Here is a 15,839-nt window from a genome sequence, read left to right on the forward strand (position 1 = left end):
TCATTTATTAGTTACAGATTATCTGTCTGGGGGCCCCTGGTTCACAAGGTCAAGATGTTTTCTCAGTGCAGCACACGGCTTTCACTTCAGAGCCTATTAAGGATCTTATATATAAACTCATATTGAAGCTTTTGTAGTTTTGAGGGTCAGCTGATGCCACTGGCAGCCAGGCAAAGCTCAGCAGAATGGCAGAGATGGCAAAACCACTCAGCATGTTTGCCCTGCACTGCTCAAGCGTTCCAAAATAAAAACCTTGTGCTCCTGGGAAAACATTCCTTAGGAAAGCTGACCCTGAACCAATGAGCTCTAACGGATTCGGACCCAGTGAGCTTTCAATGAGTGAAAACTGACCTACAGAGGAAGCTCTCTCAAGTTCAAACAGAGCCTGAGTTACAGAAAACTGTGGGAACTGATGGCAGCCCACTCAGGTGATTTTTTTTTTTTAAATCACACTGTTTCATGACCTCAGCATAAATTGAAGAACACAGAGGATGGAAACATAACTACATCAACCAAAAATGAGAGTACAGGAAAACAAAAAGATAAATGTCACACAAGTTACCTTCATCTATGTGCGAAACAGGAAGACTCTTGCTCTGGTTTTCTCCCTGGTCCCCACTCTCATCATTATGACTAACTGTAAAGGCCACACACTTGCCACACACACGAAAAACCCCAAATAACAACACTATCCTCACATCACCCGAAAGACAGTATGGGGGCGGGGTGGGGGAAGATGGGTAGAAAATCACCTCACAAAAAATGTCTAAAAAGAAAAACATTCTTCATTAGAAAAGGCTCTGGTAACAATGTGTACTTGCTTGGAATTCAAGAATACTGCTTCTAAAAACTCCCTTCTGGTGGAAAAGACATAGATAATAATAAGAACAGATGGGGGAGGGGGGTGATCCATTCCTACCCACTCTCTTAGAAAGAAACACACACACAACCAAACAAAAAAGAAAAAAACAACCCTTCCTCCCAAAAAAACCCCTAACAGTGCTAGACCCTGTACAGGTAACTCAAATACTTGTAGGTGACCAGTCAGCCTGCTCCTCCATTTAGCCCTAGATCTTCACAAGCAAGCAATCTTACTGAAAAACTTGACACCTGGGGAAGGGGTAAATCTACATAGAACACTATATGGTGATCAAGTAAGAACAGTTTTTGGTTTTGAAAGTGCACTATTATTTTATAGCAGTTCACCTGAGGATGCTGGTGGAGACAGGGAGAAGAGAAAGTTTATGTGAAAAGGTAATGAGCTTAGTATTTGTCACATTGCCCGTGAGAAAGCAATCAGATTCCTAGTCAGCTCTATATGGAGAGCTGCAGGAGAAGGTTCCAAATGACTCGGGGAAGCCTGGGTGCAGGGATAGAAATCTGTATTACTGCTATGGACTAAATGTTCTCACCCAGACCTCTAGGACTTACTGAATGAGCTTCTCAGTCATTCTGATGTTTGGCCAGGATTTAGAGCCTCAAGTCTGGAAGTAGTAACGAAGGAAATAGCAGAAGACAAATGCTTAAAGTGTTAATATGGACAACTAAAATTTTCAAAAATTGGTTCATTTAGTCTTGTCCTAGAGAGGCATCTTTTTAGTAAGGCTGAGTGATGAGATTTAGATGAGCTGAATTCATCTAACTCTCTTTTGTTTAACCCACCTTTCTCTGTTCAGTTATCTAATGATTATTTTGGGGGGTCCAATGTAGAGGGACACAAAGACTTCTACATGTTTTAACTCGTGAACTGAGGTTGGAATTGTTACATGTGGGTCACAAGGTGATTTCAGGGCCACTTTCGAGTATCTCAAAATGTCACTCAGTTTCTTTTTCCCTGACATTTTTATAACCTGGCCAAATATTGGTCTTCCATTCCATTATCTATTGAGGAGGGGAAAACAAATTTCATTATGCACTGAATCAGAGTAAATTTCTGGGCAATAGCTCCTGGAGAATTATCTCCTTGCGGTTGTCACGAGCAGTCTGCTTTCTGATGACATTATTCCATAGCTTAGCGGTAACTTGTCTGACAGAATTACCACTGGGAGTGAGCCGGCCCCCAAGCAGCAGGGTGCTAGAGCTCATAGCCCCAAGTCCTATAGAGTCAGCCATCCCTGGATTAAGCTCTTTTTATTTTTTGATTGTTTAATGTCTTGCATATTATAATCAGTGTTTTAATTCAGCATTTGGGCCTTCTGGCAGTTTTCCGAAGGGCATCTATTTGGAAGTCAACTAATTAATTGAGTGTTCTTTTCGTCAGTCATCCCAAGTTCTCTGTGCACCGAGAGCATATTTTTTATATCCGTGGCCATGTTAATTTTTAAGTTGATGCTACCCTGGGGGTTGCCAACAGAGAAGAGGTAGATAGGGGGACAGCATGGCTTGTGCCTAAAGAAGGGCTTTGTGGGTTGGCAGTGATAAAGGGAAGGGAGAAATTATGTGACATTGCATTTAACTGAGAAAATCTGTAAATCAATTTTTCTGCCTGACGAAAAAATACACATTTTGGGAAAGAGTACATTCATCTCTCTTTAGAGTTAAATTGAGCGCTCAAGAAAAGGATATGAACTGCTGTTCTATGAAACAAAGACTGTAACTATAAATCAAGGAGGCACAAGTTGTTTTAAATAAGTAGGAAGATATCAATCTTATTCCAATGTATCTTGGCAGATGCTTTGGAGGAAGTTTTTGAAAGGAAGCATGTATCTCAGTTAGTAGCATTTCTGATTTAATTCTGCGAAGAAACGCATGGTTACTGGGTTATGTTGTATGCACCGTTATTACTAAGTTAAACAAAATCCAAAACCAAAACCTTTTTTTTGTAAGAAGGGGGAAATCTGAGAATATAGACTCATATTTGCATGTGTCTATGTAAAAATAATGCTAGAAGGATACGCCGGGGTGGGGTGGGGTGGGGGCCATGTTGGAATAGAGAGGAGAGTGGGGGGCAGGAGTGGGAATGAGAGGTTTTTACTGCATACATTTTATCATTTTGGGTTTTTTTTGTACCAATGTGAATATACCACCTATTCAAAAATTATCTTTAACAAAAAATAAATTAAATAGGAAATAATAAAATCAAAGAGCAAACTGCATACACAAGCAGTTGGGCATAGGAGAAATAACAATCTTCCTATCAAAATAAGTTGAAGCATATGTATGACTATAAAAATATTAGTTGAATGTTAAGACTTGCTAAAACTAGGTTATGGTGCTTATACTAGTGCTTATTATATTATAGCCTTTAAGCTCATCTGTGTAAAACCGAAATATTTCCTCTTCCAAAAAATAATTTGTAAAAAAACAAAAAACCTTTATTCCATCAAAATACTCTATCCTTACACCAAGAAGGACAAGTTCTTTACAAAAATGGAGGACACGGAATGGCAGTCTGCATTAACTACTTGCTTGTTACTTTTTATAGCCTGGTATGACTTCAGTATTCATAAATAAGCAGTCATCCTGATAAAATACACATGGACATTCATGAAATAGTACACAGTGTGCTGCATGGAACAAGAAATTAATAAGGAGAGCAGGCTTCTGCCCTCAAGTTTATATTCCTAAGCCCTAGAAACTTAATGCCTGAGGTCTGCTGCCTTTCCATTTTTGAAAAAAAAAAAAACCTTTAACCAATGCCCTCTGTTTTCTAGATTTTCTTTCTCTCACACTCTGGGAATTAAAGCTAAATCAAGCACAGAATGAATCAAGAAAGTCATTGGCTCTCGTTAACTGGAGCCTATAGGATGACCTTGGATCATTGCCAGTCCTGTAAGAAATCTGGTCTCCAAGGAAGACTGTGTGCCAGCCACCCAGGGAAAGGGGGACTCTAGAGGTCAGCTCAGAATCTCAGGGGTATTTTGGACTCCTGGTAAATCATTAGAGGTAAACCCTTGGAGGATGGAGAGCAAAGGTTATGATCAGGTTGAACTCACTCACTTTCTGGGGATTACTTAAGACAATGCACATCTCATACAAATCCATGGCTCTGGATTCTCATTTGGAGGGTTATTCAGTAAATGATTTTAGGTCTGAGGAAGTTGGGTGTGGGCCCTAGCCAGCAAACTCTCCTTCTGCATTTAACTAAGGTTAAATGGAGATGCAGCATAGCTTACCACCAGAACAACATTTATAGTCCTACTATCTCAACTGCTTACCATTTGAAGAGTTTCTCTATGTCAGAGACCATGAAAGGCCATTTACATACATGATCTCGAATCCGGACAATAACCCAACAAGACTGTTGTTACTGGTTCCATTTTACAAATGAGAACTGAGGCTGAGAGAGTTTAAGTATGACGCAAATTACTTAAGGCCATATAGATAATTTATGGTGGAACCAGTGTTTAAATCCAGGCCTGTCTGATTTTGAAAGCCATGTTTTTTCTACTGTAACACACAACCTTTGACATCACAACTTTTTTTTTTTTTTTTAGCTGAGCCATCCTGCTACCTGTTGGCAGCTCAGCGGCTGCTCAGCTCGGGCTGGACTCGAACCGCTGTTGCTCAGAGCTCAAACTCTTGAGCGAGCTCTTAACCAACTGTGCCACTCGGCCGGCCCTCAACATCACAACTTTTACCTTTAGTAGTTTGAACACTGTGAAATTCATTATAGTAAGGATGGCAGAGGCACACGTATTAACTTGTGCTTGAGCATATTTAAAGTCATTTATAAAGACAAATGACAGTCACCTAAAAAAATTTGTTTGGGAATGCAAAGCTATTCAAAAGATAAACATTACATTTTCCTGCCTGTATAAAAAGTATTAAAAAATTAAACAAATTATAACCTCAAAGAAATGCATAAATCTTACCACCTTCCTCAGGTTTCATGTTAAATAGTTCATCTGTCAGTCCATTAGAGGAGGAAAAAGAAAACAAAACCATGAGTTAGTTTTATTTTGTAAGATGTTTGAGTCACATTATTAAAACTGAGTCATTTTCTTTAATCTAGATTACCTGAGCATGCATGATGTGTAGAGTTTTTGTCTAAGGCAGATAAAACACGTTTTCCTTCTTCAGCTGTAAATATAACGTGCTATCAGTTATCACCAGTTCAGAATGGTGTGCGTGTTTATGTACTATTGCAGTGTAAGGCAAACATCTTCAGGAAGAAATGGCTTCCACAAACTCATTCAGGCGGGAGCAGGGGTCCCCAGACTATGCTTTACACCAGCTGTTGGCTCTCAATGAGTGCTGAGTTACCAGCCCCAAGTCTTTGCTTTGTTTGTTTAAAAAAATATATATGATACTGATCTAGCAATTCTCTTTCCATAGACAAATGAGTGACTTAAGTAATTGACTATTACTTGATGGTGCTAATGAACTTTAGCCATATGGGCCTGGCTAAAATAAAAGGGCAGCCTACTGAGTGAAAAATGCCGAACTGTAAAGCCTACATAATGTATGATTCTAACTATACGACATTCTGGAAAAGGCAAAACTATGGAGACAATAAAAAGATGGGTGGTTGCCAGGGGTGTGGTGGGAGGGAGAGATGAATAGGTGAAGCCACAGGGGGTTTTTAGAACAGTAAAGTTATTCTGTATGATCCTGCAATTGTGGATATATGTCATTACATACTTGTCAAAACCCATAGACTGTACAACACCAAGAGTGAACCCTAATGTAAACTATGGAATTTGGTGATAAGATGCATCAGCGTTGGTTCATCACTTGTAACAAATGCACCACTCTGGTTGGGGATGTAGATAATGGGGGAGGCTGTGCATGTGTGGGCAGGAGGTGTGTGGGAAATCTGTGCCTTCTGTCCAGTTTTGCTGGGAACCAAAAACTGCTCTAAACAATAAAGCATGGGTGCATGTGTGTAAATACACACACACACACACACACACACACAATAGTACAGCCTTAAAACTTGGTTTGCTCATATGTATATTAGACTTTCTGCAGGTCACAGAATAAAAGATGACGCTTCATATTAATGGGTTTCATTCTGTATACATATAAAACAAGATGATCAGCGTTTACAGTCTCAAATATTATGCAAACGCCAGAAGCAAGTGAACATATTGCACAAAGAAAAAGAAAATTTGATACACCTGTATCGTCACATATTGCGTGAATATATGATTTATATAGACACAAATATAATGGACTGGAGTTTACATTTTCCCAAGGAACTAGAACTTTTCTATTGGATTAGTTAGATTCCCACAACATGACTCACCCTGTTCGTACCTGAGCGATGCTGAGGCTGGAAGGTGTGGATCAGCAGCCAGAGAGCTCTTTTACGGCCAGCAAGCTCAGGCCAGCCTGCCTCTGCCTTCTTCTGCCAGCGGCCGCTCCCTCGTGCTCTAGAACATCGTCCCTCTGACCAGCTCCTGGTCCTCCCTCACTCGTAATCTTTGCCCAGGCTGTTTCTTTCCCTTTGACAGGTCTTGCAACAGCACGTGACTTAGCTAGATCCCTGATCCCTTAGACAGGCGAGGCCTCCTTATCACGTGTGCCCACAACCCTTGCAGCTCTCACCGAAGATGGACTTGCCCAATTACTTGTGGAATTCCTAGATCATCCCCTGCTTTCTCTTTTGACTGTAAGTCCCATCCGAGAATGGTCTGAATATGTCTGGTGGACCACCATCTGCCCAGACCCCAGTGCTGTGCCCGCCACAGAGACAGCACTTAATAAACTTCTGGTGACCAAAAGCACAAGTGCACACATGAAGGTATACAAGCATGAACAGATAACGTTGCTAGAGAGGCAAAACAATGAGAGTTGTTTTGTTGGTGTTGTTGTTTTTCTGTTGACAGGTGGATGGGGGGGAAAGCAAATGAAGCAGAACGTGGGAGGAGAATAAAACAGGTGAAGCAAAATGTTTGAAAAAGTAGGAATGAAGACAGAAAAAAAACAGAGGTTGGAGGAAAAGGATGAGAGTCCCAGGGTCTATTCTGCCTCCTTCCATCTCCTGCAAAGACTTCCTGCTGTAGCAAAGGGCGAAGGTGGATATGTCCCCCAGAAAGGCCAGGCTGAACAGAATGTTGGGGTGATTTTAGTTCTCTTCATATCACCTGTAAAACTTTCCCCTGCATCTCCGAGGATTTCAAGTTCCAGCAAAAGGTTCAGCATTACATCACCCTAGCTCTACCCCAATTTACCATTCTCTCTACTCCTTATGCGAAGAAGCGCCAAAGAAAGAACTGGCAGGAATGACAGGAGACAGGGATAGCTGGCAAGCCCTGTACAGCACATGGTATCATCTACGAATGCTCTGATCCCTCTTCGGGCCACACGAGAGGCGGCACACCAGAGGGACCTGGTGTCACTCATTACAGAACAGGCTCAGGAATCACTTGGAAGAACCGTGTCTGAGCTCTCCCCATCTGTTCCCCACAAAGACCAACACTCACCCCACGAACACAATGAAAACGAAACTCACTCGATGGAACCATGTAATCTCATTAAAACTATCTGTACAGCCCAAATGGCAGTTAGAACTAGTAATGGGAATAGCAGAAATGTTATCATCTGTGGTAAAAGAAATAGCCGTCTGACAAGTCTCAGTTACGGATCTCCTCAGACGGGCTGCTGCTGCGGCAACTAATGATGCTATTTCCTAGTTCAAAATACACACCTTCACTCAATAACACTATAGGGTTGACACTGTTGATCTAGGAAAATTTATAACTGACAGTCTAGGAAACAAATTAATACAGAATTTTCTCAATTGGCAAAGAAAAAAGGCCTAGGAGGAGTTTGCCAAGAAAAGAGAATGAATTGCCTGTTGAGCAGTAGTATTTCAGAAGCATTTCTAAATAAAAATCAAAACTTACTCTTAAAACTGGAGGATTCCTGGTGCAGGTTTTCTTCCTCTAGTGAAATTAACCTTAAAATCAAGAAATGAAGCTTAGTAGTCTAATTCTGAAAATGTTATATTTATGATACAGCCAGATTTTCTGTACAATATCTATTACCACACGCGCACACACTCACTCAGTGAATGTACAGTCATTTACAGGCTATACATTTTTTTGAAGAAGAAACAAATTTGCTGGCTTTATTATTCTGTTCCAAGGTTGGTTAGCAGCATTTTAACATGTGAATTTGGTTTTATCGTAAGGCACATATTTTGTAAATATCTATCTAGATGGGCAGTTGGCTATAACTAAGATAGATACAGTTATTATCTTTAAAAACATAGTGAAAAAAATCCAGTGTGCAAGCGGGTCTTTACTCTGATTCCTGGTGTTATAGGAAAGAACACCCCAAGAGGTTAGTTAAATCACATAAGGCTGAAAGCAGGAACACCCTCAAATCCAGACGACTGTCACCTACTCAGCCCTTACCATACATGGGTAAGATCATGGCAGAAATACATCACCACCCTGAGACCCAGCGGGTGTCTCCCTCCTTGTTACATTTTTGTTGCCTTTTTACATAGTTACTGAGTTACACTCTTTGAGTTTTTAAAAATGAAGTACTAAAATAAAGGAGAAATCTAAAATTAATTAAAAATAATCAAGACAATCTTGGGAGGTTCTCTTCTGAGTAAAGGCTAATGCTTTATTGCAATTGCAGTAACATACATGATGAAAAGAAGGTGCCAGGGTTCATTGTAGGCTCTGCCTCTTACTATACCAGGGACAGTGGGCAGTCCCATAACCTGGGTCTCACTTCCATCATTCACACCATGGGGAAATGCCAACACTGATTACACGGAGGGTTACCATGAGAATGAGTTTGGATAACATCAATAAAGCACATGGCATTGTGCTTAGTAAATAGTAGGTGCTCACTAAATGGTAGCTAGCATTACCAGGAATAGGCTAAACTGGTTCTTCCAATATGGTCAATTGTCTACACTGAGGTCACATTCTACAGTCTTCCTACAGTGTAAACTTGTCTTCATTCTGCACTCAAGGAATTTTTTAGCATTTGCTTTAAACAAACAAACAAAAGAAGGGCTAGTATTTGCAGCAAATATTCCTGTGGGACAAAAAAATAGAGAAACCTTATTTGGAAACACAGTAAAAACATAAGGCTGTTTCACCATATGATTGTCATCTAAATTTTTTTCTGCGGAAAAAGTATAGCACACGGGAAGGTGATCTATTTTGGTTTCCTAGGTCAGCCTGTTCAAGTTGAATGCCATTCCGCAGGCGGTGACATCTCAGTAGAAAAATACATAGATTCACATTTAAACTTTCTCCTTCCTGTGTGAGATGAGGACCCATGCACCATATAGGTTGAACATTTCTCAGTATTTTAAACGACTGGAGGTGCCTTCTTTGTAAAGAGGTGAGAAACGAAGATGGAGCAGTCACTTCCTGTACTCAGAGCTGCTCTCTGCTTCACAAAGAAGAAAACACAAGCTCTGCAGAGCAGAAAACAAAATGTCAAAGCCCAACACCTCTGTATGATAACACCTAAGGCCCATATGAGTTATGAGGCAATTTTATCGGTTATTTCCTTCTTGGACAGAAAAGCTGGGGGATTTCCTACCTAGGACAGGATCTTGTAAGGGATAATAACAAAAAAGACCAGAAGGAAGCTGTGGCTGAGGACGTAAGGCAGGGAGCCTGGCAGCGGTGGGGACACTGCCCTTTCCTGCCCCACTCAACTCCTCCACAAGTGTGTCCCTTCTAGGTACCCCAGAAATGGGTCTCTTACTGGGGTGAGTCCTAGTGGAGTAGGGAGATGCGTTGGGGATGTTTGGTCTCAACTTTAATATGTCTGCTCTGAGAAGTGAGGGAGTAGAGCAATCACCGTGGGTCTGGGGCCCTGACAGGCTTGGCCAGCGAGGACTGCGCTGCCCTTACCTGGGGGAAGAAAGATTTTGTCAAGAGGAGAAGCCCATGACTTACTGACTCGGCCCCTCGGCTGCGGTCTCTGCACTCTCCTGCTGGGTGATCTTCTTCCTGTCTTCCTTCTCAACCAATTTTTTCATAGGGTCTTGTAAGCTCTTGATCACGAGCCATAGATAATAAAAAGGAAGAAAAGAACAAAAGAAAAAGAAAGATTGTCAATAACATATTCAACTGCCACCTGGTCCCAACAACCAAACCTTGAATTAGAGGTTTGGAGAGGTTAACTTGAATCAATCAAGTGGGCAGAAATGGAATTTTATATGTTCTCAGACCCATCCAAGAAATACTAGCCTAGAAAGGAGAGTTGTTTTGCCACTAGATTTATGTTTTCCCTTTTGTGATAAGTTATTCAAAAGAAGGACTTTTGGCTATTGCCAACTTTATTTTCCATCTGTAACAGGCAGCTAAGATAAACATTCTGTCTTGTTTGAAGCCCACACACTGACAGAGGGGAAGATTTTTGTCCCCTAAAGATGAGAGAATGTCATTTTATTTTTCATTTTGTTTGCTATTTTGCAATCTAAAAACAGCTTTTAAAAAACAAGAGAAGACAAAACCTTTAAAAAAACAAAACAAAACAAAACAAAACAGGGCTTAACGTATTCTGACAAGTTAATTCCCACAAGTGGACACAGCAGGTACGTACGCATACATCTTTGTAGATTAAAAGGGGAGGGTCTTTTTGTGGCACATCATTTCTTGGGATTCCTGTTCTTAAGGTTTATTAAATATTTAAGAAAAACTTTTTAGAAAGCAAGTGCCTAGAAACTGTATACCACTAACAAAGCCTCAAAAAGCGAAGACTATTTCTATCGCAACTGAATCATGAGTCAAACAAAAAGATCTCTATTTTGGGCCCTAACTAAAAGGCAAACATACAAACACAAAAGAAACATCTCAAGGTACTTCTCTAGCTTCTAGTCTCAGAACTACAAAAGTCCATCCTTGGGGCCTGCATGGCTCTTCTGTTGCCTCCGTTCTTTCCATCTTCCACTTCTCTAGTATGATAGTGCGCACAGAAGAAGGCAATCAGAGTCGTATGCCAGCTCTGACTGATTAGTGGTGACTGACTGGAGGGCTGGATGGAGATGGTCTGCAGGCGGAGTCTCAGCAGAGCACAGCGGTGTGACTTTGGTGACTGTTATGGATACCAGATAAAACAGACACTGGTGTCACTCTCCTAATGCCAGCTCTGTTTCACTCCCTGCACAGAACAATTTTCCTAAAACACCCAGGCCACCATGTGACCCTTTTCCTCAAGAACCTATAGTAGTTCCTTATTTCTTTCCACTTCTAGTCGAAAGCTCTCTGCCCAGTTTTAAAGATCTTCTAAAAATGTGGTCCTATCTTACTCTTCCAGATCACTTCCCACTTACCCCCATATGTGAGCTTCTCATTCGATGAGGCCTGTATCCTCATAGTTTCCTATGTGCTAGTTGATCCTTTCCGACCTTTGTTCATTCTGCTTCGTAAAGAAGAAAGGTCTACCTGTCTGCTCACCCTCAAAAGTCCTATTGATTCTTTGCAAAACCAGGTCACTTAACACTATTTTCCACAAAGCTTCATGCAATAAGCACGCTAAATTCAAGAAAGCCCTATCATCTCCAAAATGCATTTACAGTTTTCATATTTGATTATATCTACCCTGTAGTGTGTTTTGTCTCTTGAAAAATACATTTTTTTAATTATAAAAATAATAGAATCATATGTAGAATGCTTGGAAATGTTTTAAAAGAAAAATTACTCATAATTTCATTTCCCCCCCAAATAATGACTTATTATTTTCATATATTTCCTTTCTTTTTTGTTGTACTCATACCATTTACATACTTGGAATCACTGCATGTGTGTATATACAAATAAAAATATGTATATATTTTATAAATAGTAGATGTCCTCTTAACCCAATATAACTTATGTAGGTATTTCATAATAAAAAACATTCTTTATTAGGGTGGAGAATGTAAAAAAAAATTATATATCTTAAATGTTTAATATTAAATTAAAATATATAATTTTTATTTATTCACCATTATTCTAATGTAAGGCCAAGGTTTTCTCATTGAATACATGTCCCCTGTAATACAGTAATACAATGACAGCTCTGTAGATCTGAAGCCTTTTCTTGAACAAAACACCTCAAAAGACATTGCTATTCTTTTTAATGACTCCCTATTTCTAGACATTTAGATGAGCACACTCAGTCAACAAAGTTTTTGTACTCCTAGCATGTGCTGGATGCTGTTTTGTGGGTGCTGAGGATATATACTGGTGAACACGATACAAGGTCAGACAATTAAGTTTGTGAACTCATCCTAGAAAAAGTGCTACATACCTCATTGCTGAATATCACTACGGTCACCTTTGAAGTACTCCCCTTGGGAAGTTACGCACTGACGCCAGTGCCTAGTCTACCCTTCAAAGCAATTTTGGAACTCTTTTTCTGGAATGACCATCAGAGCTGTCATTGTATTACCCTTGATGTCCTGAATGTCATCAAAATGTCTTCCTTTTAATATCTCCTGTATCTTCAGGTAAAGAAAGAAGTCATTGGGGGCCAGATCAGGTGAGTAGGGAGGGTGTTCCAATACAATTATTTACTGGCTAAAAACTCCCTTACAGACAGTGCCATGTGAGCTGGTGCATTGTCGTGATGCAAGAGCCATGAATTGTTGGCGAAAAGTTCAGGTTGTCCAACTTTTTCATGCAGCCTTTTCAGCACTTCCAAATAGTAAACTTGGTTAACTGTTTGTCCAGTTGGTACAGCTTCATAATGAATAATCCCTCTGATATCAAAAAAGGTTAGCAACATCATTGCAACAAGTTCACAAACTTAATTGTCAGGCCTTGTACACAAAATTATCAGCTAGTGATGGGTCTAGGAAGAGAATTAAAATAGGGGAGCAGCAAGTGGTTGGGTCATTACTTCAGTTAACAGGAATGTCCTCTCTTGGAAATGACATTTCAACTGAGAGCTAAATGAAATGTAGCTAGCCATGTGCAGCTCAGGGGAAGGGGAGGCCCCGCGTGCAAAGGCCTAAAGGTGGAACTAGCTTGGCCTGTCTGAGGAGCACAAAGAATGCCACTGGTTGCTGCGGTATAGTGGGCAAGCATACAAGACTTATGAGACGGGGATAAAGAAGTCAGCAGGGGTCACACAGGGAGAACATTCCTTTACCCACATTCATCACTATCTAACATTTTGCCTCATTAGTTTCATCATATTTTTTTGCTCTTTCTGTCTCTCTAACACACGCTCACTCAATGGAATCCACGATTCTTGGTGGAGGGGGGAAATGCTATAAAGAACAGTAGGGAACAAATGAGGCAATTGGAATCTGGACTGTAGTCTAGATATTCTTTTTTATTTTTTAAAATCATATACCCCAAAAGCATCTGGTGAGAGCCGGGAACATGTGTGTGCGTGTGTGTATTTTGGAAACATGCAACCATAAGGAGCAGTACAACAGATGTCAGGGACTTACTCTTTTCAATAGATCTGCCAATCAAAGCATTTTATTCACACACACACACACACACACACACACACACACACACACACACACACACACACGCACTCCCCTTCAAGCAGTTTTACTCCCCCAAAGGGTAATCCAATGCTGGCCAAAGTGAAGCCATGAGTATTACAGCCAAGGTTCCATGGCTCCAAGACTCACTTTTCGATTCTGTGACCCTTCTCCAGGACTCCTGGTTTGCTCAGTTATCTTCTCCCTGCATTTCTTTATAATCAATCAGCACTAGGCAGGGCCAGGACATGTCTGCTCTCAGCCGGCCGTGTCTAGCGGCCACAGCGCTTGCTTAAGCCCCTGAGATGCCCTTGACAGCTCCATGGTTATCATCCCTTCTGTCTCCAGTCTGACCTCCCCTCATAACCACACTTGAACAGCTCTCAGACAATCCCTTTGTAATGTAAACCACTCCTTCCTTCTTTTCAACCCCTTCCCCTGTTAGGCCATTAGCAGGGACTCAATTGTTGGCTCCCTGTCACCACAATCACAGTAGAGTCACTATTGTGTTTCACCAACAGAATGGCTGCAGTTCCAATTGCTGTTTTATTATTAATAATTCCTGTGACAATTGCCCCTCTCTTCCTACTATTACCAATGTCCCTTTAATAATTTGGCTGTTGCTGTGCAAAAGAGATGCTAAATATGTACTTGCTGGTTGATAAACTAATGTACATAAGGTTAAACTACAAACATGAGAACGCTTTAGCTAGGAAATTCAAAGGCTCAGGGGAGTAATAGGAAAAGGTTTATAAAACCCCAGGCAAAAATAATAGTGAGCATTTAAAACTTATTAAATATTAGAATTTTGAACCAAGGGGATGTGTGTGTATACACACACACACACACACACATATATCAGCTTTACTGAGATATTCACCTACCATAGAATTCACCCATTTAAGTACATCATTCAATGGTTTTTAGAATAGTCGCAGAGTTGTGCAACCATCACCACAATCGATTTTAGAACATTTTCAAGAGGCATCCCTTAAAGTAAGGAAGTGTTTTTGATCAAACTAAGCTAACTAAGTACTCCCCTATACAGCAAGAAAAAAACCCCACAACACATATGGAACTTGTTTCTTACAAAGATGGTACACATTGAAGAGATAAAGAGGCTTAGAAAGAACTCTGAAACATCATGGAGGACAAATCATGTCCCCTTTCCTCCCTTTATATAAGGTCCTGGATGTGACTGTCAGACACAAGATGTTCTACATGGTGGACCACTGCTCTCCCCAAGGTTTGATTAAAAGGCCCCACTGGGGCCTGGGGTGGAGGTGAATTCTTTAGATTAAAGTCCACGACTCAGCTGAAAACACTTAACCCTGTAGCATTGTGTAAGTCAGAGGTGACAGCATTTTCTGTGTGACAGAAACACCTGCTCAGGCAAAGTGAATCCAAGAGGCTTGGCCGACTGTACAGAGAGGCAGCCATCAGATGGAACTATTTTGAATCACTGTCTGATGATGAAAGCCACATTCAAATCCACGTCCAGAAATGAAATGTCAAAGCATTCTGTTTCTAAACCCTAAACCCACGAGATCTGTCATTAAAATGGGTCATGAAAATCACTACTATTAACAGCAATACAGCCTCCTATAAAACTGAAAAGTTCTCTGTGGAGGAAAGAATGTTTTTAAACTAAGGAACCTTTCTCGGGTAAGGCTGCACTGACACGCTAATAGTTTCCATCAATGCTTAAATGGTTGCAGGAAGCACACACAATATATAAGATCAGCGTGACAGAGGAAACACACAGACCGAGCTTGCAAAAGTGTCTTAGAAAGGAAACAGCTTAATATAATAATGGGAGTTACTACTTCCTATATTAGGAAAATAAAAAGCAAGAGCAACATTCATCTGAATGAAAGCACAACTACTCTGCAAAACAAATTTCATAGACAAAAGGCCAGGAGCCAGCCCTCATATATGACCTCAGTTTTAATGTTTAACTTTGACAGTTGGATAACATTTTCTCTAATCTTTATGACATTTAATTTTCTTATGCTACTTCCCATTAATTACACTGTATGTATATGAAGGAGCCAAATATAGTCTCTCAAAGGAAATGAAAGTGCTCAAAATAGTGAGGGATGGTTAAAAGATGCTGGATTCAATTGGGTGTATGTATGTTTGTGTTTCTATAATTGGTAGCACATGAGGAATAAAAAGCAGAGGACATGATGATGTGTATGAGCTATGCGATCCATGGACACTGAGTGCACGCAGTTATAAATTTATAGAGACACCATACAAGGAACACTAGTAAGCTAGGACAGAAGGCACTTTTGAATTGCACGATAGAGCAAAAAAGTTGAAGAGTAAAATTAGAAAAAACTAAACACAATCACAAATAAGATATATAATCATATTTTTTTAAATAAGAGAAAATAGATATTGGGAAGGCATCAGAGTGTCCTGGAAAGAGATGGACTTTGGAAATTACACTGCATGTGTGTATATACAAATAAAAATATGT

General features: G+C 40.3%; 1 protein-coding gene across 1 annotated transcript in view; it reads right to left on the reverse strand.

The window, feature by feature from the left end:
* The window catches only part of ICA1 (islet cell autoantigen 1), a 123,833-nt gene that overhangs the window by 18,190 nt on the left and 89,804 nt on the right, over window positions 1–15,839 (reverse strand). The window contains exons 6-9 of the mRNA XM_019665295.1: window positions 9,825–9,922; window positions 7,794–7,846; window positions 4,960–5,022; window positions 4,815–4,847 (exon numbers count right to left, since the gene is read on the reverse strand). Of these exons, the coding sequence (XP_019520840.1) occupies window positions 4,815–4,847; window positions 4,960–5,022; window positions 7,794–7,846; window positions 9,825–9,922 (247 nt within the window). The remainder of the gene's footprint in view (window positions 1–4,814; window positions 4,848–4,959; window positions 5,023–7,793; window positions 7,847–9,824; window positions 9,923–15,839) is intronic.

The sequence above is a fragment of the Hipposideros armiger genome, unplaced genomic scaffold (genome assembly GCF_001890085.2).
Source record: "Hipposideros armiger isolate ML-2016 unplaced genomic scaffold, ASM189008v1 scaffold_438, whole genome shotgun sequence".
Classification (NCBI taxonomy): domain Eukaryota; kingdom Metazoa; phylum Chordata; class Mammalia; order Chiroptera; family Hipposideridae; genus Hipposideros; species Hipposideros armiger.